General features: G+C 45.8%; 1 protein-coding gene across 3 annotated transcripts in view; it reads left to right on the forward strand.

Annotated features, from left to right (window-relative positions):
• Positions 1 to 27,437, forward strand: part of ZNHIT6 (zinc finger HIT-type containing 6) — a 480,560-nt gene that overhangs the window by 25,418 nt on the left and 427,705 nt on the right. For all 3 annotated transcript variants that reach the window (XM_069641693.1, XM_069641691.1, XM_069641690.1), the window contains exon 2: positions 9,646 to 9,711. In XM_069641693.1, the coding sequence (XP_069497794.1) occupies positions 9,646 to 9,711 (66 nt within the window). The remainder of the gene's footprint in view (positions 1 to 9,645; positions 9,712 to 27,437) is intronic.

A 27,437-nucleotide genomic window follows, 5' to 3' on the forward strand; every position in this document is an offset into this window, starting at 1 on the left:
AATAAGGGTCGTGTGTAGGCGGCATAATCTAATATCCATGCCCTGCAATAGTTGCATATGCCAAGGAACTTCTGGATGTCCTTTACAGTATAGGGTCTGGCTGCTGCTCGCACTGTTGCTACTCTGTCAGGTATTATTCTCTTAACGTATTTTGAGATCAATTGACCCTGGTACCAGCACTTCTGGCAGAAAATATTGAAGTTTGTTCTGATCTACCTTGTACCCCTTGTGGGCCAGTAATTTGAGCAGGGTAACAGTCCTTCCTGCATGTTTCTTCCCCCCCTCACTGCATATCAGGAGATCATCAACGTATTGAATGATGGTGCTTTCAACATCAATATTGTGGTGGTCTTCGTGCAATATTCTGTTAAAGATGCTTGGGCTTTTGCAGTACCCCTGGGGTAGTTGACAGTGTACCTATCGCCCCCCCCCCGCCCTAGGGTGAAGGCAGTTAGGAATTGAGATAATGGGTCGTGTGGCACTGAGAAAAAAGGCATTTTTCCGGTCCACCACAGTAAAGTGCGTGGCCTGTTGTGGGATACTGCACAAAATGAATGCTGGGTTTGGAACGAGAGGGAACTCTTTTTGAAAAATATCATTAAGTGCGTGGAGGTCCTGCACCATACGCCACAACCCCCCCTTTCGCTTTCTTAATCAGATAAATTGCTGTATTGCATGAGGAGCTAGAGGGGACCATAATTCCCTATTGTAGCAATGTGTATATTGTGTTTTTTATTCCTTCCTCTTCTTCTCTTGGCAGGGGGTACTGTCTGACTCTGGGCAATACTGCCCCGGGTTTGAGTTTCCTTTTTTTTATTTGGTGTCACATCTTTTAATAACCCTACATCGTGGGGGTTTGTGGTCCATACATTTAGTGGCACTTATTGCAAATCCGAATTGCAAAAAGATGGCGGTGCGCTGACAGCAGCCATGAGGGGGTTTGTCACTCGTCTGCGTTGTATCATTATGTCATATGGCATACATATTTCCATTATTATTTCCCCATCAGTGTCACTGTCAGCAGACGGCTCTTCATTAGTTAATTCACGTAATGGTACGTTTGGGTCAATGCACAGTACTGTCTGCCACTCGCACCCATGTGTGTCCAGGCCAATCGCCACAATACGCCTTGCTGACACCTGCACCCGTTGTAGATCGAGAGACAGAACAGTGCCGGGCAAATATCTCGGGGGGTTGTTGATGGTGGGAAAACAAAATCGGAAGGTACTCTCCAGTCTTTCTGTGTGATTTATGGCACTACTCTTGCTAACACTTGTATCCCATAAAGGAACATTTCTGTGTTGGCATCCCTTTGCTGGCTGTCTCGGTAGCTATTGTGTGTATTAGTAACATTGCTCGAATGGAGCACATGCCAGGGGTGGAGCACACTATTCCCCTGTCAGTGACGCGATGGTCATGGTAAGCTTACTGAGCAAGTCTCGTCCCTGCAAATTTACAGGTGAGTTTTCATGATAAAGGAGGGGTGCCCTTACTGTTTTCCCCTGCCACCGGCTTTCAAGTGACTTGGCTTCCCTGGAAGATGTTATTCCACACCTTTTTAAGGTGCACCCTTGCAGTAGCATTCAGACATGGCATTGCCAGATGGGTGACTTGCATTATTCATCACGTAACCGCACCTTTCATTCCCCTCCCTTAAACCAGAGAACTTTACTTAATTCAGTGTAATTGGGGGACAGTTGGTGTGAGGGAGGGGTAGTTGCTGAATATCAGTTGCCTTGTAAAAATGTTTACTCGCCCGCCATAAAGGTCCCTTTGCAATCCAGGTGGCGGTAGGGATGAGCTTGCAGGATCCATTTAACAAGATAAAGAAGACTTTGATAGCCGTAGGAATCTACTGCCCAGAGAGTTGGAAATAAACCTTGCATCAGCCAAAATTCAGGCACTCCTAAGTTTGCTTTACAAAAGTAGCACTCATTTCAATGAAGTAGTGGGTTTTAATTGTAGGCACGTTGTAGGCACGTGTAAAGCAAGAGTGCAGAGAGTAATACAGAACATTTATACTGGAGAGTTCATTTGTTAAGATGTAAAATGATACTTTGTGCAACTGATAATCTTATATTTTTAATTTGGGCCATTGCAACAGATTTTCTGTCATAACGTTTTGCAATTAAAAATAAAGTTGACACAAAGGTTCAAACCCTTCTCTCATTGTTAAATCTTCAAGTTGGCTGTTGATATACCCCAACACTACCAATGAGGTGCTCATGCAGTGTGTACTGTAAGCAGATTCAATTCAACACTACAGCTAAATCAATACCTAGTCTGGGATACTGAATGGAAACCCTTATTGATATATCTTTATGTCCAGTTCTGGATGACTACCCCTATATAACACCCCTCTCTTAGAATCCCCCTGACCCCACTGAGCCAATAAGTAGTTCTATTTTGCAAGTTTAAAAGGTTTATTTGAGAAATAAGACAAAATAATAGATACCACGCTTTTATAATAAATTAATAATCGATATCACCCTTATAAATATAATGTTAATCAAAAATGGGTAATCTGACACTAGCGCACTTCTTTATAATCAATGAGGAGTTAGTATAGGATGGATCAAGTAGCAAAAATACTTTTATGATTTCAAGGGAAAAGCAATGAGGAATAAAATGCAGTACAGAAATACTTGACATGATTTTAGCAAAAGATAATATAATCACTTTTTCTCTGGCAATTCACCCCCCTCCCCTATGCAATGTAAGACATGGAAGTAGATGGAAAGAGGAGCACACAGTTCTCAGGAATGCAATCAAATACAATGCGAAATTCAGTTCCCCCCAGCAAGCTTAGAGAAACCCGGTATGAGTTTTAAAACACAGGCCCAAGTGCTTTGAATGTGGTGGCAATGAAGTGAGAAATATGCTGAAAATGCTTTTAATTTCCTTTAGGAGGTTCAGGGTGAATGAGGTACTTGGGATGAGTTCAGGCTCACTTTAGCAATGATTCAGAGATGGTGATTAAGAGGCAAACAAATTTTTAGCAAGGAAAGAAATGACTGCTGATGGTTACACGTGGCTGGATTTTTAACCAAATCGCAAATCGCGGTAAAATTCGCGAGTGCGTGAATCGTGATTGCGGAAAAAGTATAAGGAGTAGTAGGAGGTCGGTTCTAGGCTTGTTGGAAAGCTTAGTTTCTAAGCTTTCAGAGGAAAGTTAAACCAAGTTCGTAGCCCAAACGGTTCCAGAGATATGAACGATTTTGTAAAGGTTGTTTTTCGGATTTAAAGTAAACTCAAAATCACAAGTGACAGCTTTGCAGCTGCAGAATTGACAAATGACAGTGGTGCAGCTTTACAAATGACAAGTGACAGTTAGGAGGCAGTTCTACTTGGGTTAAATAGATTGAATTATATTACTTTAAACTAAGAGATTTGGTTTTGCCCCGTCCTAGCTGTACTCACAATATATTTGGAAGGACTGGGTCTCGTCACGGATCTGATCAATCAGGCTAGCGGCACTTCACAGCGATCTGGTCTCCTGGTCTGCGGTTCTGCACGGTCTGGTCTGGTCGGGTCTGGCACTGGTCTGGTCTGTCCGGATACAGCGGTCTCTGCATGGCTCCTGGATCTCTGCACTGGTCCTGGCAAAAGTTCTTGGCAAGGGATTGAAGCAGCTCACCCGGCTGTGAGTAGCTTGCAGTGATTTGAGGCCTGCTGCAGAGAACTCAACTTGTGGTTTTAGGCCTCTGATTTAGGTTCTAAAGTATAAGTTCTAGGTTCTGGAGTATGTAGCTGGAGTCAGTCTGGAACTGGTATCTTCTGGATGTTGTGTGGTCCGGCAAAACGCTCTGCAGCAACTGTATTTGAATGCCCTCTCTAGCTTCCAGTGGCTCTTTTTATGTCTTTTGAAAGTGGGTGTGTGTGCGCAGCATCACTAAAAAAGCCCCTCTCTCAACTGATCATTGGTCAAGCTTTTCTCTCTTCCTTGATAGGGGAAAGGAAATGTGAGTCATGGGGCCTCATTACGACCCAGGCGGTAAGGGGTTAACGGCAGCGTTAACAGCGCCGACCCTTACCGCCTGAGTACGAGGTCCCTTAGCGCCATGGCGCTTTTAACACCTGCTTTTAGCAGGTGTTAAAATCCATGGCGCTAAGGGACCATGGAGTTAATTACGCCACCGTAATTTACGGTGGCGTAATTAACGCCTTCCCCACTCCCATTATGCCCTATGGGGCAAAAATGGGAATGGGGAAGGGTAAATGGGGATTGGGGACTTACCGCCCCGCCAAGGTCGGAATGGGGCGGTAAGTCCGCCAACCACCATGGCGTAAACGTAGTTTACGCCATGGTGGTAAAGTCACGGCCCAGGCGGTAACATACCGCCTGGGTCGTAATGAGGCCCATGGTGATGCTGTTTTATGGCCTGCAGAAAGGACACTCCCCTGTCAAATTGCACATAAATCTATATTTGACCCAAATACATATTCCACAGATACACAGTTGTTTGTCATTGCATACACACATCATGCATTACTGATGGGAGGCACTGTTCCGACCCTGGCGTTTCTAGGAGCTTGGGTAAATAAATGGTAACTTTTTGCGCTTTTTAGTAGCTTTCCCCATATCGGATTTTTCTCCAAATTTATACAATTGTGTGCAAGGCATGTGGGCATTTAGATAAGGAAGTGTCAGATTTTTAACCTGCATACATTTAGAGTAACAACCTCTTTTCCGCTCGTAAACCCCCAGATCATACCACCGGGTCCTAAAACCTCTTAAACTGTGGGCAGAAAAATCACAAGAATTATGGTATCATTTAGATCATTTTGACAAGTCCGCACCATGAGTTATACATCTTTCTTAAAATCATATTCTGGCCAACAGGGGTATGTCTTCCCAGGTCGCATGGTGGAGAAACCAGTCTATCCACTTTCTTTAAGCTCAGCCTGTCCTCAGAGGGGGCTGCCCCTCCCCGTTTCTGCCAAGAGGAAGCCACTTTTACGACGCCCCCAATATAACATCTGCCTGAGTCAAGGAAGGGCTTTGTTCAAAAGGAAGCCATTTACGATCCCCCCCAATAAACCATCTGCCTGTGCCCTTTGTTTTGTTTCTTGCAGTCCCCTGGTAATTCAATCAGAGAGTGTGTGACCTCCTTTTGTCAGGGGCAACAGAATGCAGCCAGGCCTGGGAACCTGTCAGGCAGAATTGGAATCTCTTTAAGCCAGTTTTCAGCTAAAATGTCACTTTTTGTTCACCAGTTTAAGTCAATACAATTTTTACATATGCAGCTAGAATGCTGATTCTAAGTTCAAAACTATGACATTTTAACAGTTACAAACTATGTGACACTCAAAATTAGGTCACTCAGTTAATTTAAACATTTCGATTTTGGTGGTTTTAATCCAGTTTCAGTTAGGCTGCTGACATGCATAGCTCAGCCAGTTTTGTTATGAACATTGTTTTGGGCTCTTCATCTTCCCAGATTTTGTATGCACACATACTTCATTCTGCCAGATGTCCGCTGGTGTTCAGTGAGATTTTTGGATGTGTTGCAATGTTTGAAAATAGGCATTTTGAGCTGGCATTCAGAGAAACCAAAGGTAATTTTAAAGCGTTTTTGAGCTAACAGGCGCTGCTGTTTTACTTTTGGCACCCATTCCACTCATGGCACCCTGGCCCATCATGCTCGCACGGGTGGGTGGCGAGTTAGGCAGCCATTTTGGTGTACGCGCAAACTGCGTGGTTCTCCTGGATTCTGGCGCACATGTGGGCTTTTTGGCCATCTTGGATTTTTTAAGCCCACAGCACCAAATGTTGCAGCATGATAGCTCAAACGTGGGTCAGGACACCCAACAGTACAAGCGTATGTCCACTTACGCACAGCCTAGTATATCCCTATGTGCTCAGTTCCATTGCAAGAATGGCTTCGAGTGCCACCTGTTGTACGACTAAAACCTTGCCCATCTTTGGTGTGTGCATAGAGCAGGGGTGCACAACTGATTTTGACCGAGGGCCGAAAGTACCTTACATGAGGGCTATAGTGGGCCGAAAAGTATATGTGGGCGGGGCGGTAGGCGGGGCGTGGCAGGAGGCTTTTTCAACCCCCAATTTGTACTAAACACATGGAAAAAGAATGTTTTTGAGGGGTAACGATTTTTATTTGCATTTCAAACTTACATTTTGTACTGCACATTTTCCATTGTTATAATTTATTTCTATTTAGTTATTGAATTATATCGTCTGTTTAATTAAATTATATATATTTTATTGACCCTTGATTGGACATTCTGTTATTTTGGACTGCTATACTTTGCTGTTTGGGTTGCCCAAGAGGAGTATGGCCTTCGTTGAGTCAGGTTTCCTCAAAAAGCAAAGGATGTACATCTCCTAACTGTGCCCATTTTAGCTTTATTATTGGGTTCACTCTTGGAGTGCAACACTATGCCGCTTGGCTCCCACCCCCAACCAAACACTATGCCCCATGGCTCCCACCCCCAACCAAACACTATGGCCCATGGCTCCCTCAACCCCAACCAAACACTATGCCCCATGGCTCCCTCAACCCCAACCAAACACTATGCCCCATGGCCCCTACCCCTCAAGCAAACACTATGCCCCATGGCCCCCTCACCCCCAACCAAACACTATGCCCCATGGCTCCCTCAACCCCAACCAAACACTATGCCCCATGGCTCCCTCAACCCCAACCAAACACTATGCCCCATGGCCCCCTCACCCCAACCAAACACTATGCCCCACCCCCCCCAACTGAGCACACACACTCAAATATGCACCCATACAGACCCGAAACCCCCAACCCCCCAAATCGGCATACAAACTCTCAAGCATGCATCCATACAGACCCAAACCCCCCAACCCCCAACTCCGAACCCCCACCCCCAACTCAGCACACACACTCAAATATGCACCCATACAGACCCGAACCCCCCCACCCGCTAACTCAGCACACAAACTCTCAAGCATGCACCCATACAGACCTGAACCCCCCCACCCGCTAACTCAGCACACAAACTCTCAAGCATGCACCCATACAGACCCGAACCCCCACCCCACAACTCAGCACACAAACTCTCAAGCATGCACCCATACAGACCCGAACCCCCACCCCCCCAACTCAGCACACACACACTCTCAAGCATGCACCCATACAGACCAGAACCCCCCCACACACCCTCCAAATCAGCATACAAACTAGCAAGCATGCACACACACAGACCCTGCATCTCAACATACACCGCACTTACGCTCCAAAACAAACATTCATGCACACCCGACACCCAAGCACCCACCCACCCCCATCTCAACATAAACATTCAAAAACAAACATTCATGCACATCCGACGCCTCTCCACCCCCGCATCTCAACATACACAACACAAACATACAGCAAATGAGATCCGACACACAACAGACCACTTACCGGAGACATGCTGGAAGGCAGGTAAACTGGAATGCTGGCGAGGTAACGGGAATCGTACTACGGCTGGCGTGGTCCAAGGCTGAAATGCCTTCCGGCATCAAGCCTTATGGACCACGCCAGCCGTAGTACTGGCACTCCATTGGTGCTGCACACGCACTACGTGGCTCGTAGGAGCGACGTGGTGCGTGTGTGCTGAGCCAATGAGGGCCAGTGTTTTGTCCGCCCGGAATACAACAAAGACTTCCCTAATGGAGGGCGGCCGATGCTGCTTGCGGGCCGCCCTCCATTAGGGAAGTCTTTGTGCCTCGCGGGCCGGACAAAATGGCATGGCGGGCCGCAACTGGCCCACGGGCCGTATGTTGTGCACCCATGGCCTAGAGCCACATAGTGAAGAGGTGCAGTTACATTGCCTTTACTATGCTTCTCTACGGTTGGGGGAAGTAATAAATGCTCGAGTCTGCTCTTTGAGATGAAGGATCTTCTATCACGGCAAAGTATGCATTGCATGTACACATGTTGATGAAAAGTACTGTAGACTAATAGGGTTGGGTGTTCTGGAATAGACTCTGGGCAAATAGCTATGGTTCATGCGGTTTAAACCTGTAATCCATTTTTTATATAAAAAATAAAGATTGTATACAGCATCCATGCATCAGGTTTACGTTACTGTAAAGGTTACTTTGTATTGCAAAGCGGTCTAAAGCTGTTAATCAAAGCTTTATCTAGTGTTTGCTTGCTGGAACTTCTGTCTTTTAAGTGGTACCACATACTACTCTCTTTGTTGCTAGCTCCTGCTGCTGCCCTAAGAGAGAGCCTGGCTAGCTTCAAACCAACAGCTACCTTGAGCTACGTTTGGCTCCACAGGCCGCCATGCAAACATGTATATGTTAAATTAAGTGTTTTAGAATGTTAAAGATGAATTGGGACACATTTAAAAAATAGATTCAGGATTTAAAATTGCTAGGAGCTGAGAGCTATTTAACTCCCGATTATAGTTAAGGGGAGCCTGGTTAGAAAAGACACCAACAACTACCAGGAACTACACTTAACTTCTTGGGCAAGTGGTGCAAAACACATACAGCTATGTGATATTAACTTTGTCGTTTTGGGAAGGACGCAGTAAGTGGACATTTAAAGCACATTGTATGAGATGCAAATTAACAACGGTTAAAGGTTGCATCTTGAGCTCAAGTTATATTTGCTGTGCATTGTGGGCTGACTCCTGGTTCCCCGGACGTAGCTCCTGCCTAACAGGGGATGTCTGATACCCAGGAGTTGCTTTTTGTTCCTGGTCAACAAATACCTATCTGATCCCTGTCTGTGACTGAAGATAATTGCATACTGAAAGCTAATTACTTTATTTATCCTTTGTGGGTATCCTGTATAGTCCTAAAGACCTTGGCCCCTGTCAGTCAGAATGGGATGTTCTGGACATTTCAGACAGATAATTGAGGGTCACCGCTTTAGTCTGCTATGTAAGTCAACACATAATGGAGGTAAGGAATGTTTTGCGAAGACTGGCAGGGGGGAGGAGGTGAGAGCTCCACTGACAATGAAGCAATAAAAGTTATGAAATTCAGGGGAGCTGGGAGCTATTTAGCTCTTGCTTTTAGTCTATACAAGCCTTGTTATGTTGATGCCAACAGCTACCATGAGCTATTTTTGGCTCTCCAGTCCAACTAACGCCGAGCAAACACACCTATTTGAATCTAACTCTGCATTTGGGACAATCTATAAATAAACATTAAGACACATCTACATGACATTTAAAGCATAAAGGGTCATAAATAATGGACACAATTCTGTGTAACGCTTTTCTTCTCGTTCTTCAGTGGTAGATCCTGGTCACTGGTTATGGCTGGATACCCAGGAGCTGCTTTTAGTGCCTGCTTATCCAATCTTAATTTTGAGCCCTGCAATATTCTAGCTAGTTGGTAACTACAAACAATAATGGACGGATGTGGCTCATTTGCTTAGTCATTGACTCAGGAACCTGCTTTGTAATCCTTGATGTACATTTGTCCACATTTTTTGAACCTATGTCCATCGCTTCATGTGCTTGTGCCTCAGCTACCATAACTGCCAAATGTGAGTGCTAATTAAACCCCTAGTACTAATTTCAATATATTATATGTATGGTAATTCCATGAAAAATGATTGGGTCTGGACAGGTAACGTTTGCACAATGTAAGCGACCTATTCTTTTGCCCTTTATTTTATTTCTTTTTCTTTTTTACTTTGTCAGCTGTGGGACATGCAACTCAGAAGAAGCAAAGTATAGATGCCCACGGTGTATGAAATATTCATGCAGGTATGAGTTTTCATTTATATTTCTAAGCTTAATTTGTTTCTCTCAATCGCTTATTTTGCCTGATGCTTGCTCTCTGTCCTGTTGGAAATGTGTGTACAGTTTGTGGAGAGCCACCTGTGAACTAGCAGCATCACCTGCACATAGAATTGCCATCTGTGCCTTAAATCTAAATAAATCTGTCCATTCTTCTGTCCCTGGACTCTCTCCTCTTGGCCTCTGCAGTGTAACAGTATTGAAACGCGATGAAAAATGTAGCTGAGAAGTGACAGTTGTATCAGAATGAGATGACTACCTCATTCAGGGACCTGAGCAGTAACACCAGTGTGCGGAAGCTGTCCGCTGCCCTTAGCACAGTAAGTGTCCCCGTTCAAGGTGGTGGCTTTCCATTGTGGAGCTCTGGGTGTTTAACTGCTAGGGCTTGGGGAGCCTGTGCCTAGACCGTTCATGCCAACTCCACTGGTACTTGTGTGGATTTCATGGTGGGTTGCCTCATTGTGGTGAGGTTTTTCATGGGTGCTGCAGCAGTGGCTTTGGGAAGTTGATCCTTTTGTCATGATGCCTACCCCCAGGCATCCGGACCAAGCCCATCAGCCCCGGGAGCAGGCATCTAGACATTTAGTAAAACCTCAGCAGCCCCGGCTAGGGCCTATATGGGTTCAGTCCTGGCGCCTTAGGCGCCAGGCTCATAGTCATTACTTACCTCAGGCAGACCATGCTGCAAATGACTCCAATCCAACATGAAGCCTGAAAGGGACTATTTTTCTACAGGGACTATTTTTTTTTACTCGGGTGTGGTTCTAGGGACTTCTTACCTGGGACTACTTTTGAAGCTATTTAAACCACGCCCGACCAGCAACACACGCTTCGCGTTATTCTGCATCCAGCAGCGTAACGCTCACCGTGCCTGCAGCCTGCAGCCTGCATCCAGTCTTCTGCCACACCCGCCTCGAATCCAGAGCTCCTAAAACAAAGAGGAAAGAAAGGGACAAGGTTAGAAAACAAATTTATTTCCATTCCACACCTGATTCTGGTTCAATCTCGTCTCCGGACCTGTAAAGAACATAAATTCTGCACGCGCCGCACATCCAGCTGCAGCGCCGCGCCATACTCACCAGTCTTCACAGCATCCTTCGGGTTGGCGCTGCCTCAATCATTCCTTCGCCGAACTTTGTCACCTAGGAGACAAAAGAAAACCACAAGGTGAGCCGAGGGAACCAACAAATATAATTCGTACCACCATAGACTTACCTGATTTACCACCAGAGGCATCCTTTTGTGACTCTCCATATTTTCACGTGCCGCATCTGTAAAGAGAGACAAAACAACACGCTTTCCACGTGCAACATTTACCGGACAGCGCCGGGTAATACAGACTCTTACCTGAGCGCCACCGGCTGCCACAAGAGCATCTTTTCACGAGCCAGCTGCAAGACAAGAAAGGAAGGGGGGGGGAACAAGAGTGAACATCGGACATATTGAACTCTATGAACTTAATACTTACTGGTCCTCACCAGGAACCTCGGAGTCCATACTCTCCGGAACTCTCCCGAGCCTTCAAACCAGTGAAGTAACTGGAATCGACGCACCCCTGCAAATCCACGCAGGATGGAGAGCTCATCTTTCAAGAATATAAGGTGAGATTGCTGTGAGGGCATTTCGGAGGTGATTAGTTGGGGAGGACTGTGGGGGTGCCTTCACTTGAATCCACAAGTGGCTAAATCCATCTCTCCACTTGCAGGAGAATATTTCTATGGGTTAAGCAGACCAGATTAGGAGGGCAGATCCAGTCAGTCATCGCTGCACTACGCATCACGTGGGTGGAGACCGCAGCTGTCCGTGTCCGACCGATGCCCCTGTGGGAGCCAGGTGAGCGTAACACCTTTTTTATGCTGTGCATAGGTGGGCAGCACTTCTGCTCTACGTGCACAAACTGGTAACCACTGCCTTTGTTCCTGGCAGCATAGAGGAAAAGCTAGCAAGCCGAGGTGACGGGCTAAGTGACCATAATAGTAGGGAGAAAACTATATGGGAGCTTGCTGTATTGTGCATAGCAAAATCAATGGTTATTTTCGAGTAGTGAAAAAAGCAGCACACAACAGCTATCATTTATCGTGTCACGAGTAGTGTGAGACAATCTAAGAAAAACACAATGCTGAAATAGTGAAGTAATTGGACCAATAAAACTCTTCACTAAATAAGCTTATTTGTCCTGAATGAGCACATCAGAAGCCACTGCAGGCATGCCTAGGTTTGTAGCAAAAACAGGTAAAATAAATTCAGAGAAAATTGGCACATTGGTGGTGTCCATTACACTGTGAAATCAGAACCTGGACAAACTGAGAGGTATCGAGTATAGTTCTGCATGTAGGACATTGCTTCAGTTGCCAGATCAGTGGAATCCGTGATATGCAAGATTCAGTTAAGTAGCAAGCAACCAATCGTGGTGACTTGGAAGACAATCGTAGAAAAACAATCGGTTGTTGCTAGGGTTTCCAGAATGCATGAAAAGGAATAAAGAGGAATTCTGGGATCACTCATGTTGACGCCCACTTGGTGGAACATTGGTGTATGGTACCAAGTGTCAAATGGACACACCAGGCAGTGTGTTTTGGCTTGGAAAGAAATTAATATGAAACAAGAATCCACTGACGACATAACCAGCTCAGGAAATGGTGATATCTCTGTAAACCAGTGCTAGGTGAAATACTAGAGTACTCAGCAAAAATGTGCATTTTCAGGAACGTCTTCACACTGCGAAAGTGCTGAAAGAGGAACACAAGTGTGTTAGACGTAGAAGCTATGGCATGGAACACAACAGAGTGCATCAAGCTAGAAATTCAGGACAAAAATGAAAATCCGGAACTGAGGTATTTAAAGCAGACTAATGATCGCATGCTGCAGTTCTGTTCAATGCTAGTACATCCAAACATCAGGTGTTTAACATGTCTTACCATTCCCTGTTTTGTGTCTGTCAAAAAAAGAGCGCTTACCCCTGCCCTTCTCCCTTGTATTCATATACTATTTATTCATATTTATAACGCCAGTCTGCCTAAGCGCTGTACATAAGTTACTAAAAAAGAAAAAAAAAATTAAAACCATTGTAATCAACATGAAGTCAAAATCTTACACATTTCAAGAAGAGAGCAGATGGGTTTTAACCGATGAACGGCACCTGGCCACAGTAGTTGAAGAGAGGAAGGGAAGAGCCTTCCTGGTTTTGAGCCCAAGAACAGTGAAAGAACGGACATGAGAATGAACACAGGAAGGATGAGCTAATCAAAGTGGAGAAGAACACCAAAGGAAACAAGCAGGAGAAAGCAAGTGGGCCAGTCCATGAATACATGAAAATGGGCAGAAAAGGAAATCCAACCAAGAATGGCTAGAGAAGAATGGAAGAGCAAGGAGGAAGCTGGAAAAGATGGTTTTCGGAGAAGACAAAACATGCTCAGGGAAATGGTGAAAGTAAGAATATTGGTAGCCCAGAACGTGTGAAAGGAAAGCATCTTGTGGATGTTTTAAAGTTGAACACTTCAAGAATGAGTAATTGGAAAAATATGATGGAAAAATTAGATGGGATAAGGAAAGAATCCAAAATGACACCTTGGTTATTAGTCGAAGATGAGAAGAACAGATAATCCGGTGAAAAGTAAATGGATTGAAAAGGGCAACATGAGGAGAAGCAGCTGGAAAGAAAAGCAGCTTGAGTTAAAATGGAGAGAATGAGCATACATCCAGGACTTGATAGCAGACCATCAGAAATTAGGGGGATTGGCTTATTCTTTTAATTTTCTTTAGTTAAGGATGAATAGGAAACCCAAATTCTAAGATTCTTCAGCTTAGAAGTTACGATTCGGAGGGGGGGCGAGGGAGTGCTGCCATGGTGCATGCTCCCAGACATCAGGAGCAGACCAGTCTACCACAGTTACTGGCACCCATGGGGACCTTTAAGGTCCCAAAAGGTTGCCTTAAGACTTCCTGGAGTCAGTCCTGGTGCCGTTGGCGCCAGGCTCATATTATTCCATCTTGTTGTAAGCAGCATGGGACTACACATAGCCTAGCCTGAAGGAACTGAGCCATTCAGCCTAGCTTTGGGTGTGGCTGGAAGGACTACTTTACCTGGGGCTACTTGTTCAGGGCTATATAAACCACGCCCTACAGACAGAACATGCTTTGCGTTATTCTGCACTCCTGCAGCGTAACGCTCACGGTGTCTGCTCAGCTCCAGTTACCCGATCTTCAGCCACGCCTGTCTTGGGAGCCACGAACCATCAGCGCCTATGAAGAAAGGAAAGGAAGAGAGAACAAGAACAGCGGTTGAATCCTTACCTGAAACGATCCATCCAAAGGCCTTATCTTCAGCCGCTCTCCGGATCGTCCCATCTGCAGAAAGGAAACACACGCATAGAGCCAATACTCACCGGAGGCTGCACTCTTCTTGAATTCCATTGAAGCGGTTCACGCGATCGCTGCTCCGGAGCTGCACCGCACCTGCAGAACAGGAAAGAAAGAACAGCAGGTTAGTCGCGCACTGGAAAATAACCATTTATTGCATATTTTGATGCCGCGCACTCGCGCTAATACTCACCCTAAACCGCACCTGTAGAGAAATAAAGAACAATAGTGAGAACTTTGGCAACAAAAGACATTTAAGCAAACTATACCAAGAGTCTATTGGCATAGAGACTTACCTATAGAGTCAAGTTATTTAAGACTCCGCTACAGCCCACAGGATCAGTGAAGCAACTAGATCCAGAAGAGAGGCTGGAACAATATTGTGCCCCTGCATGCAGTTGCTGGACGGAGAACCCTCCATTGAAACACCAAAGATGAGGCCTAAGCAGAGAGGGGCACTAGGAGGTCATGGGAGGTGGGAGCCTAACCCGCCCCTCACGGCTGGTTAACATCTCGTTTCAACATTCTAGGCAAACGCTCCCCTGAGAGAAGACACGTGCGGATGTCCCTCGTGCAGCATTGTGCGGCGCCCCCGTGGAGACCAGGTGAGCGTGACACAACCTCCCAAAACAAATAAACACCAAAGACCACCTAAAATTCAGAAAACGACTAAAAACCTGGCTCTTTTTCACCTCTCAACCAGATGGAAACAACAAACAATAAAACCGAAAATGCAGATCAAACCATTTAACAGAACCCCTGATGACACAGATAATACCTAGAACCGACAGAGATGGGGACCACCCGCAAGAACAAAGACCATGCTAGGCGGAATTGAGCAACAACCCAATCCGCACAGAACAATAGCTAACAAGGCTGACGCAAACGGGCACAACTATCAACCTCACCCACTACCAAGCATCTCCCTGACAGACATGACCACATGAACCTTGTGTAAACCCTAACCCAACTGTGCATCCACATGATCCAACTACTACCTCACACTCACAAGACAACCATCCTCAAACCAACCCTTCATTTAAGCCAACCCGCCAGCCAAATGTGACCACTATCAACTCACCAAGAAACCGTCACCCAAGCTAGCAAGTAGAAGACGGAATGCACTAAACCGACATACACGATACTCTTGCAGTATTCTTGGGGATGTACTGACTTCGTAACAACCCAACACGCACAACAAAATCATCTGAGAAGTAGGTATGGTGATTAACCTGCGTCAATCAAGACATCCTGGTAAGGACAAAACTGTACCGCATCACACTCAGACAGAGCTATTGGTATGGGCATAAGTCACAACTAGATAGATCCGCGGGGACCAGCTTGCATCAGGCGCAGACTGGGATGTAGGGGCTGGCCCGAGTAAGAAAAAAGACGAATTGTAGAGACTAACTAATGCATCATATGGACAGAGGGATGAGAGACGGCCTTGCAATGCTGAAACTAGATCATTGTAAGGAATAAATCTCGTCTAAACCTCGAAAGACACACAACATGAGTGTTTTCCATGAGTGTCCAGACAAGAATGCTAATAACAAACCTAAAGCCTCACCCTCCTCAAACACCTCTCAAACCCTAATTAAACACAACCATACCTCCTTAAACCACAGCAACCCGCACACACTTCACCACACTGCAACAACAAACACACAACACAGAGCCTTATACAACAGCACATGACGGACTCCGACTGGATACCACACCAAAAAGCTCAGCGAACGGTGTTAACCGAACTGAAGCTGCCAACAGCATATCACAGCTCCCTTTCTCCAAACCTTGTCCTACTACACACCCTAACCTACCACCCTTTCTTTAAGATAGTGGGCAGTATAAATATCCTTTAACATCAACATTTAACATTGCAGAATCTGCATACCACATTTTTGGAGATAAACTTGGATCTAACCAATATGACCTCCATTTTCTTAAAGTTAAATCTCATCCTCATGAATTGGGACTTGTAGTGAGGGTCCGGGAATTTCCTCCAATATTCTGGGTTGTTTCCTAAACTTCTTATTTTGTTCGATAGACTTACAGGGGTTAGACCACAAATTCACGATTGAAACGCCACACTACTCTAATGAGTCTCTACATGCGGAGTTCCACCTTACCGATAAGCTTCCAGAAGGATTTTCAGTGTCTGCTGTTATTAGGGCTAAGATTGGAGGAGAAGCCTCTTTCATGCATTTCCCAAAGAAGGTAAATGATTTCCACTCAGCCATTATTTCCAATTGGGATAACCCCAGTTCCCTTTTGATGATCTGGATTGGCACTGATCTTGGGATACTCAGAACCCTATTCAAGAATGCTACTGGATTGCCCAGTGTCTTTTCCGAAGCCATAATGGCGCGTCTGCCCCGCATATCAAAGTGGGCACAAGGAGCACAACCTTAGCCCTGTAGAGATCCACCAGTGGAAGCATTGAATATCGAACAAACGTACGTTTCAGTTTGAATGTTTGATTATCCAGCAGTGTGATTTATTTATTTTTTTTCCTTTTAAGGCTAACTGGTTGTGAGCTTCAACTTTACTTTTTGCAGATTCTCAGCCCCAAGTACTTAAAACGTTCCACCCTTTCGATCGGTAGAGCACCTAGCTGCCAGTTGAACGTCTGTTTCTTATAGCCGCCTTTACCTTTTAAGATCTTTTTGTTTTGCCTGTGTTCATTTGCAGTTCGTTTTCACGTGCATATTCTGACAATATATTAAGATGCCATTGTAGGCCTATTGCAGTATGGTCTAGCAAGACAAAGTCGTCCACGTACAATAGGCAGCACACTTTTATTCCACCTATTCTTCATGCAAAACACCTGGTGCCAGATTCACAGAAGTGTTTTATAATGGGGCAATCCCATAGGAAAACCTTCTGTGAATCAGGTCCCTGGTTTCCTCCATAAATGCACCCAGGTCGGAGAGATATAACTTGAAAAGAGCTGGAGCCAGAGGGTAGCCTTGTTTCACTCCCCAACCTGTTGGTATTTCTTCCGTTAGTAGGCCACCCATGTTCAATCATACGGAGTATCATCAATTGGTCGACCAGGTCCTCGGGACAGTTCCAAGAGGTCAATTTACCCCTTTAGGTGTTGCCTGTTTATACTGTCAAATGCTTTGCTAGGTCAACAAATGCTAGGTGGATTTTACTGTTCGTTCTCAGAACTGTTTTTCAAAAGGGAGAGAAGAAAGATTGTAGGGGTTGTCTCCTGTCTGGAACGAATCCTGTCCCCGTGCACTATGTGACCAAGCATTCAGTCTTTTTAGCAGTAGTGTGGCATGGATTTTTCCCATCACATCTAGCGGGGCAATAGGGTGGTAGTTGTTTGCATCGTCTTTATTGCCACTCTTGAATATTGGTATCACGGTTGCAGTTTTCCATGAAGGAACGTTAGTGTGGCCAATACATTTTCTAGAATCAACCCCATCAGTGTAGCCCATTGCTCTGGGTTTTCTTTTAGGACCATTATTTGATAGGCCGTCCGGTCCAGCAGCATGAGGCGTTTGCTCTTTTTATCAAGTTGACTAAATCCTCATGGTCGTGTAGAGAAGGAGCTAAGTACCCCCACCTCAATCATCTCGCCCACAGCACCTATATGTTGGATGTCCGATTGTGAGACACGTGCAGTACCAGTAGAAATACCAATATCTGGGAGAATCTGGGAAGCAAGGTTCCCATTGAGAAAACCATACTTGCATATGAGACACTATGATGGCCATTTGAATAAAATCCCTGAAGAAGCAGAGCAAATGAATGGTGTTGACGTCATACAGAGCAAAGCTGACGTATAGAGAAGAGATGCAGAGACCAGAGAATGCAGACAATATATATAAGGCATCAAGAAAGTATGGAAGATGAGTGACATTTTGGGCTCAAGATGAAGAGGCTTATGTTACAGAAACGTTGAAGACATCAATTCATTTTACATGTGTACACATGCAAAGAAACGCAAACAGACCAAGTATTCTTAAGGCTAGCTTTATAGTAAATGGAGTGCGGCATGCACCAACATGTACTTATATATTGGAGTCCGTAAAGGATGGATGGTTCCACTACGTACAGTAGCAGTACTGAGCAATAGAAGGCTGCTTTTTTCATTTTGTCGCAGTTAGAAAACAAGTGAATTACAGGTGAATCTCAGAAAGGCAAGGTTGGATGAACCAAGAAACCAAGGCCATATCGGACTGGGGTGAGCCGACATTGGATAAAAATCGTGTGAAAGAACGAAGTTCCTGTTCAGAAAGCATGGACAAAAACGGAAGACGTCCGAGGTCTATTAAAGAATAGTATTTTAATACACTGATCGATTTCGTGGTCTTCAGTCACGTGGGGAGAAGAAGTTGGACGAGCATGATGGTCACACCTACGCACAAAGGCAGAGCGTGCCTTCAGTCCCCTGAATGAATTCCCCAGAACAAGGAACACTCTCAAGGCCGAGTTCAAAGGCCTAATTGACAGCGGACCAATGAGGTGATGATGGATGGATATGTTAATTGGTGCAAAGCTATGGTTAAGACTAGCTCATTGGCACCTGGACTCTCAGCCTGTGTGCTGCTAACGTAGGTGGGAAGGGTAGGTGGGAAAGTACTGATGGAGGTTAGAAGCCTACCAATGATAAGGGGCCGCATGATCAAGGGTCCTATAGTTGTGTAGCCAATTAGATGTCATATAAGTGACGTTCATAGTGACATATTCTGGGGAAGGGCTTAGTTGCCCACCTGACGTTAAGAAGCAAATTACATTGTTCCACTGCCCTAAACGAGTATGGATTGTATACCTATATGATCCTCTTATGCCCTATCACACTCGCTATTACATTTTTGTAGGATGACGTTAGTAATCCCTGTTTTAATGTCACCTATGATGATTTCTTACTATAAGAATATAATTTTTATGAAATGCTTTGAGAAGTCTCGAGAGAGATCGTGATGAGGGACGTCTGTTGATGTCCGTTGTACTCCCTGTTTTACATAATTGATATTAAAACAGTTCTTTTGCCAACTACTGTAAGTTGTTTCTATTATTGATGTTTGAATACATTCTGTATCCACCATCCATCTCTAGGGTATTGCTAACCTATCTTAAAGGGCTGGGAGAACCCCTAGTTCACGTGGTAGCCGAGATTTGATGGTTAGATAAACCCATCGAGAGAAGTAAGCTTTTGGGGTCCCGGCAAGATCACACAACCTCTGCCATTCGGGTGAAAGGATGTGAAGCTCCCTTTAGATAGCAACTTAGAATCAAGTGAGTCTTGTACAAGCTAGGGTGAGACAGGTCCACCGGTTTCCACGGAATCCCCTCCTGGCCTTTACAGGAAGCTGAACGAACGGAAGGTTGGAAGAGGCTACTGAGCAGGCGTGCAATCCCGAGAGTCGGAAGTTGAAAAAACACTAATGGTGAGTAAAAATTGTGTGAGATGGCAAAATTGAGTGAATTGGCAGTGGGTAAAGAGAACGATAAAGGGAAAATAAGTAACGGAGGGAGGTGGGGATGGCGTAACTTGAGAAATGATGAGCGTTAAATATGAGTAAAATTGACTTGAGAGGCCAAGCAATTAAAGTATCGCAAGGAGAGGCCATGATAAGAAAGTATGCCTAGGTGCCTGCGTTTTAAAGAACGTAACAGAAGGAACAGCACCTAAAATCCCGTAGTGGATGACATAGGAGACGGGTTTCGATTAAAGACTAATCTAATGAGGGCTGTTGAAACTCCGTAGGAGTGTTTTTAGGGGCAGAGTGAGTCTTTGTTCTGTTGTGCTTGATGGTCGTGCAGATTAACAGGACCTCCGTCCCCAAGTACCACACTGATAGAAAATAAACACTACCAGTGAAATCTTTGAGGCCACAGGTGTTGAGTGCTGAAGGCCGGAACCAGGAACGCCGGAAGGACCCCCTGACCACTGTAAGGCAATAATGGATTAGGTCAGACAACAGAAACAAATGACCAAGCAGCGTAAAAGGATTAACGTGTGCAGGCTTACCCAAGTCTGATGGCCAGAATGCTTTGAAGGGATAGGGGAAGAAGGAAGGGTCGCTGAAGGCACTCGGGATGGAAGGGTACCTGAGTCGAGCAGGGTAATCAAAGGGGAAGGTGAAGTAATCCAATTAACAGTCCGAGGTCAATAACCAGGAATCACCTCGACAACAAGACAGAGAAATGTAATCCAAAAAAGTTCCGTGGTCGAGTAAGCCAGAGTTCCAAAAACAAGTGTATCAGGGTTTAGGCAGTTCATTCCAAAAGAGTTCCGAGGTCAAATAAGCCAAAGTTCCAAAACGTGGTAACAAAACGCCGTACAGCACTCAAGAGATGAAGTAGCTGTGAAGCTTTTGTTGAATGTTTCCTTCGTTCTTTTAACGGCGTACAGAGGTCCTGTGACTCAGATTTGGGAACGCGGAATCGCGTCAGGTGAACCGCGTAGTGAAGGAAAACAGCCGTCGGCGTAGAGACACGTGATCTGATGCACTATGTTTTTCCTCTTTTGTTACCATGACGTTGCACGCAATGCACGTGATTCCGTGTTCTTGTAGACCAGCGTTGTTTGCAACAGAAAAGCCAAGGTAAGTGCCAGTACAAGAAAGGTCGCAGTTTGAATGAAGGCTGACGATGATTGCAGGGTGTTCGAGAGACGAACCGTGTGGCCAATGTGGAAGCGGGAGGCATAGAACAGGATGTGGATCCGGGACGTCTGTTAGAAGCGGACCTGGGAGGAGACTGGGTAGACGTGACAGTCTTAAGGGTGACGACGGATATATGTGGCCGGCCGAGTATGTTTGTCTGCTTTGTTTTGTGTAATGGTGACAAAATAATAGACAAAGTTGATAAATGCAAAAAGGAGAATGCGAGAGTTTGAGGAACTAAGCATGTATTTAAAATGAACTTGCAGTGATGGTGTTTTTTAGCAGATTAAAGTAAAAAATATGGTAGAGGGTTTGGAGCCTGCAACGATTGGTGCACGCTCATATTATTTTTTTCATTAAATAAGTAATGTTGAAATTTGCAATGAGTAAACGGAGTATAGACAGTCAGAGTGATGTGTCAAAAATGGAGGATATTATTCCACTTATACATTTCTGAAAACAAGCACCTACACTTAACCGCAGACGAGAAAAGTGCATGTCATGACCACAAGAAGGATAGCAATTGAAGGCAATTCTGCAGCGTATGACGACATATTTGCAAGCTGCACATACAAGAAAAAAGTTAGACAAGCGACTAGCGAGCTAGTGCTAAAAAAATATATATCAGGAGGAGAGAGAGGATCCGCCTCCTAGTGATCAAATACTTAATGTATGCACAGAGGGGGGTGAGGAGCCTTCCACGCCACCCACCGCACCTGAAGCAGACGGCGATAGTAAGAAGAGTGACAGGCTGTACCCACTATGGGAGCTCAAGGCAGCAACAGGATATAATAGCCCTGCGTAAGGAATCAACGTCAGAGGCTCAGAGAAAAATGAGAGAGATGTAATCTCTAAGGTCCCAAGGGACAAGGAGAGACGCAATAAGAAAAGGATTGAACAACTGAGAATGCCTCAAGATGTAGGATGGGACATAAAGGGATGGTAAGAAGTAAAAGATAAAACCGATGGGTTCACATTTATACAGAACAAATGGACAGATTGTGCTCAAACTCAATGGTAAGAGCATTGAGGATGTGAGCGCACGATTGTGCTCAAACTCAATGATCAGAGCATTGAGGACGTGAGAGCACACGTCATTGACCGTATGGAAAAGGAAGTATTGAATCCTAAATCCAGCAGTGATGAGAGAAGGCTTAGAAGAGATCTTCCCAAAACATGAGCTTACATCTGGTTCGTCCAGAGCAAATCTGGAGAATGTGGTAGACTCAAAGTATTGGGGACAAAAGCGATAAACTCTATCATGATACGAAAACTAAAAGTCCTGCAGGGGAAGGGTAAAAAAAAAAAGACCAACTCAAGAGTGTACACGGCTATATTGCACAGAGGGAGCCTCATTCAATGTTGAACCTAAGAAGCGGTCTTTTAAGTAGACTGAGACTAAATTAGAGATGGTGAAAAGAAGAGTTGGAAGCACACCAAGGGCTTATTGAATTCGGACCAGTTGTCCTAGTTACTTTCCAAACGTTAAAGATTCACGCTTTAACACAAAAAATGGTTTTGGAGAATAATGTGAAGACGATTTGTATAGATCGTTTGTTGGTTGGCTTTTTCATACACACAGGCTGTCCCTATTGGGACTGATCCAATCCCTTTATGGTTATCTGTTGTTGTTTCAACAGGGATTTCTTTGGAGGCACGGCTGATAAATTCTCCGCAATTGATTCTACATAGGTCAATCCGCACTGTTTAAAAATCAGGGAAGGTTAAAAAAAAGGTCTGGTTGTCTTCTGAGATTCAAATTTTAATTATATTGTATCTCATTTAATATGCTCCTGGATTTGTTGTCTCTATTTTAATGACCAGCTAGCACGATTGTAGCCTTGGGCTAATTACCTTTCTCTGATGAAGGTGTTGCAATTGGGCTCTGCTAAGCAGAGTACAACAGCTTTGAAAACTAAAAATCACGATGTGATAATAAACAAACTTTTCTTTGTGCTGAGTGTCCTGTTATTCTTTTCTGGACGTCTCTTAGACATGAGAAGGCTCACGCCTAGCGAGGTCGACCGGTTTCGACGATCTGCTGGCTAGGATTGTCTTCCTCAGGACCAGTGATTGTATAAGAAGAATTAAATTCAATGAGGAAATTATATCTTCATGGATCTCCTCTGGTTGCACACCTTTTGCTTCGTTAGCTTCAGGGCTGTTGGGGAGGAACATGGGGCATAAAGCCTCCTCTTGATATATTTGGCAAATCTTGCAAGCTGTCTAATTCTCGCAGGCTTGTGGTGGTGTTGGCCCTCCGGCAGTTTGTTTTTGATCGCAAAAATAACGATTCAGTTCATCATCTCTAGAGAGGCAGCCATACACACGGCAACCAGGACGCGACGCAACCAAGATGAAGACAGTATTGTGCCACTATCACGGACCGAAGCAGCGGCCCCCGTTTCCCCAGCAAGGCACACACGGCGGAAGCTGATGAACGGAATCAATATTTTTGCGATCAAAAACACACTGCCGGAGCTGCAACAACACCACAAGCCTGCCAGAGCAGTACCCCGATTCTTTTCTTACTGACTTTCTCTTTAGAGGTGCCTATGGTGGTGCCCAATGACAACGTTTCACAGTTCGTTCTTGCTTTTTTCGCGTTTGTATTGCGTGCATACCCTGCGCTTGTGGGGAGTGTGATGCTGGAAATGCATCAGAGGGACAGGGCCTACGTATCCTTGTCCTTTACTGCTTTTTATCATGTGTTCTGTCGTGTTTTCCACGCAGGAGTTCGTGTGGGACTCCTGGCGGTGCAGCTGTCTCTTTTGGTTTGGTGAACAGACCCATGGGATACCCTTATGGCACCCATGGGTAGGGGTACAACCCTGTGCCCCTAGTGAATGTTTTTGGGCACCTGTGTGTGACACACAGAGGAGGGTACGGGCTGGTGGCAGCTCCGTGCTGAAATGACTGGTGCCCTGAGCGTCCTCCATTTTGGGATGCCCAGGCCCTGTCATTGGAATCTGTAGATTCCTGATGGAGACAAAATGGACCCCATGGCCTCTTGCCTTCCATCACCTGTTACCCTGATCTTCCCGAAGTCCCAGGAAGCCCTGCCTCTGTCCCTTCCCCCTGACTGGCTTTGGGGTGGAAGTTCCGTATATGGTAGTGTGGGGAAGTGCCGACTAGACTGGCTGGAGCCTTCTCAATGACCATATGTTGTGGGTGGGACCTGGGTGAATGGAGTGTGTGACGAATATACATTCTATGTTGTGACTGTCTATTATCTGGTGTTTGACACAATGGTTGAAACAGCCCTGCCCGAAACCGGTATGAATGCAGCTTGGAGTGTTGAATGGCTCGGTACTTGTCCTAATACACTTAACTTGTTGTGAGTGTCTGGAGAGAAGTGAATGGGCCGAATACCTCGTGTACCTGATTGGTTGCCTGCCTGCATAAATGCCCGTAGTTGTGATTGGATGCTTGAGTGCGACCCAGCGGAATGAATGGGAGATCAACAGTATATCTGGGGACCTGTCACTGCTAGGAATCGTGTTCCGAAGCTGAAGTCCACTACGACGAGTAACTGGAGTGAAGCTTAACCTTGACCCCTGCTGGACGAGAAGAATTGTTGTTGCTCTCCTTTGCAATCTGAAAGCTGCTATGCTTCAAGAACTGACCCAGGGAGGACCTGGTAAAGCGCTCTCTTCCCGAGCTACGAGGGAACATAGTGCACAGCTGTTCTTTGGCTAAGCTCCCTGGTAGACAGACCTTCGACAGGCTGCCGACCCGATACAGGGATTGCTGCGGAACTCCAGCAGAAGCGCCGGACTGTTGTCCGCCACTGTCGCCGGCTGCCGTCGCCGACCGGAGCCGCCGTGCTCCCGTTGCCTAAGAACTTCATTGATCCAAGGACGCTCTCGTCCGCATCGTCGCTGCTGTATCCTGCTGGAGAAGGCCTGACCGTCGACGTGCCGAGGAGCATCCACCGGTGGGATTCCCACCACCCAAAGACCACAGAGATGCCGAGGACTCGACACCCTTGCTGGGCCACAGTTGTTCAACTCTTTGCGGTCCAGAACTATCGACACCGAGGTGCCCTGCACGCCTCTTCCTTGCAGGACGTTTACGCTTCCCCATTAACGAGCACCGATAGGACCTACGTGGCCACTTCACCGTCGTAGCTCCACCTGTTCTCCGTCGGACGTTCGACCCGTGACTCCTGCCCGTAAGGGAGGACACTCAAGAAGGGTTGTCGATTTCCCCAACGCGGAACGCTACAACACCAAGGTACTTTGGGGTTGCAGAACTATTGGGAAGTCTAAGGGTGAACAATATACGGACTGGGCTTGTATCTTCTACAGGTTGCCCAGGTGGGGGGGGGGATCTCCACACAGAGCTGTGTTTAACGGTAGTTACCAGTACTCTGCCTATTGCTCAACCATCCTGATTTCCTTCCTCTCTCTACTGCTGGTTTCCTCTTTATTTTGATCTGTGTGTCATTCTGACCGTATGCACTTTAATAAGATCGAGTAACGTTAGTTGTACCACTTTAGAACTGTACATATTTACCATTGTCGATTTTCGGAGCACAAAGTGAGTTATCGTGATCGTGTATATGACTTTGAATATTAATTATATAAAGACTGTGTTTTAACTGATACAGTGTGTGGACATTCCTTCGTGGGGGCTTGGGGACTACACTGTATTTAAGAACCAGCTTGCATCACCTCCCGAGAAGCTAGGCCTTGATTACTCGACTACGTTACCATAATAGAGAATCTTGGCAGGGGTCTCTGTGCCTCCCCTCTACCATATAGAGAGCGGAAGTGAAGATCCCCCCCCCTCAGGTCTTTACAGCTGGTGGCAGCGGTGGGATGCTTATGGTTTTAAGACTGTGTATAACCGTGCCACTTACGAAAGATACTTGCAATTTGTTAAATTAAGGTTTAGTCGTGTACGAGATAACTACATTACAAGCAATGGAAGCTATTGCGAATGGTAAATTAACTTGGATGAGCTTAGAGGCTCTCCAGTGTGCTTGTGCAGCCAGGGAATTAGACTTTGTGGATAAGTCTAGGGCGGAGCTGATAGCTGCCCTGGTGGACTACCAGATTGATTGTGAAACTCTTGAAGGGGGGGATGCAACCAACGAGGACTCTACCCCAGGGGTTGTCGCTGAAGCTGATTCTGGGAATGTCACCATTCCGGCTGCCTCTGTTCCGAACCCCAGCAATTCTTTAGAGCTTGAGTTATTGAGGATGAAGTTAGCCTTTGAATATCGCAAGTTGGAACTAGAGGCTGAGCTTAAGAAAGAGGAGTTGGCACAGCAAGTGGAGCTCAAGAACCGGGATCTTAAGCTAAAAGATAAGGACCTTGAACTCAAGAACCAGGACACTGAATGTCAGCGAATCCAGCTAGAGAAAGCTTGAGTGGAGACTTCAGCAAAACCAGTTGAGTGTCAGGTCCCCAGCAACCAAGTTTATGAAAAATTTGGTTGGTGTGTATGCGGAGGGTTCTGATATCCTCCAATGGATTGAAGCGTTTTAAATGGCGTGTGCAATTCACGATGTTGATAAGGGAGATTGGGCTAAGTGTTTGTTAAGCAGGGTGCCTCAAACTGGATATGACTGTATTCTGAAGCTGAGTGTGGAAGAAAGGGGTCCGTATGAATGCATGAAGTCTGCTTTAATCGCCAAGTTTGGCAAAACGCCTACCCAATATCTTAAACGGTTCAGGGATTTTAATAAACGAGAGAATGTGTCTTGGGTTGACTGGGTGAGTGCGGCGCACATGAACATGATGGGGTGGATTGATGGTTACAAAGTGAAAACGTTTGTTGAATTGTCGCACCTCTTGTTCTTTGAGCATTTTTCGGAAGCCTGTTCACCAGAGCTGCGTCAGTATGTTGCTAACCAGAACATTTTGGACCCATTTACGCTGGCTAGGTTGGCTGACAAGTGGGTCTCCCACTGGGTGTCCCCTAAGGACTCCAGTGGGAAGGACAAGGACAAAGAAAAGGGGGCCTCTCAGAAAGCTGAGGAGTCCCAAAACCAATCCCAGTCGGGTAAACCAAAACCTTCCTCTCCTAAGACCCAAAAATCAAGTGGGGATAAGTTTGTTGTCGGTGGGAGTAAGAGTAGTGGTCCATCTGCTGCAAAGCAGGGTTCCAGTGGTTCCAATACCGTACCCCGCACGCCTGGCACATGCTGGGATTGTGGGGCTCTGGATCAACGAAGGGGTGACCCCAAGTGTAAGGGTAAGGCACTTGGAGTCCAGGCTGTCAGCCTGACCTATCCCTACTCCGTACCTGAGGTGGAGGCCACCGTCTTCCCCTCCTCTACTGGGATCACCTTCCATGCTCCAGTCGAGATTTCCTTAGTGTCCCTTGGGGCCTGGGACCAGTACGCAGAAGTACTGGCAACTATCCCGCAAAACAGTCATAGATTTTTGAGAAGTGTCCTCTTGCATGGCCAGCCTTCTACTGGTTTGAGAGACACTGGGGCAAGCATGACAGTGGTGGACAGGTCCCTGCTCAAGCCAAAGGACTATGTAGGTGCTCCTCTGAGAACCACCAGGTTAGCTAGTGGGCCTCCCAAATTATCGCCTGTAGCCTTCGTCAACATTACGATTGGAGACAAGACAGCAAAGCTTCCGGTCCTGGTTCAGGACAACGTGCCTGCGAATATTTTGTTGGGAAACAATTTGGTCGAATTGGGGATGGTCACGGATGGTCTACCCATGGCTGCTGTGGCAGTCACC

Source organism: Ambystoma mexicanum, chromosome 1q (genome assembly GCF_040938575.1).
Source record: "Ambystoma mexicanum isolate Mex_15411 chromosome 1q, UKY_AmexF1_1, whole genome shotgun sequence".
Taxonomy (NCBI): domain Eukaryota; kingdom Metazoa; phylum Chordata; class Amphibia; order Caudata; family Ambystomatidae; genus Ambystoma; species Ambystoma mexicanum.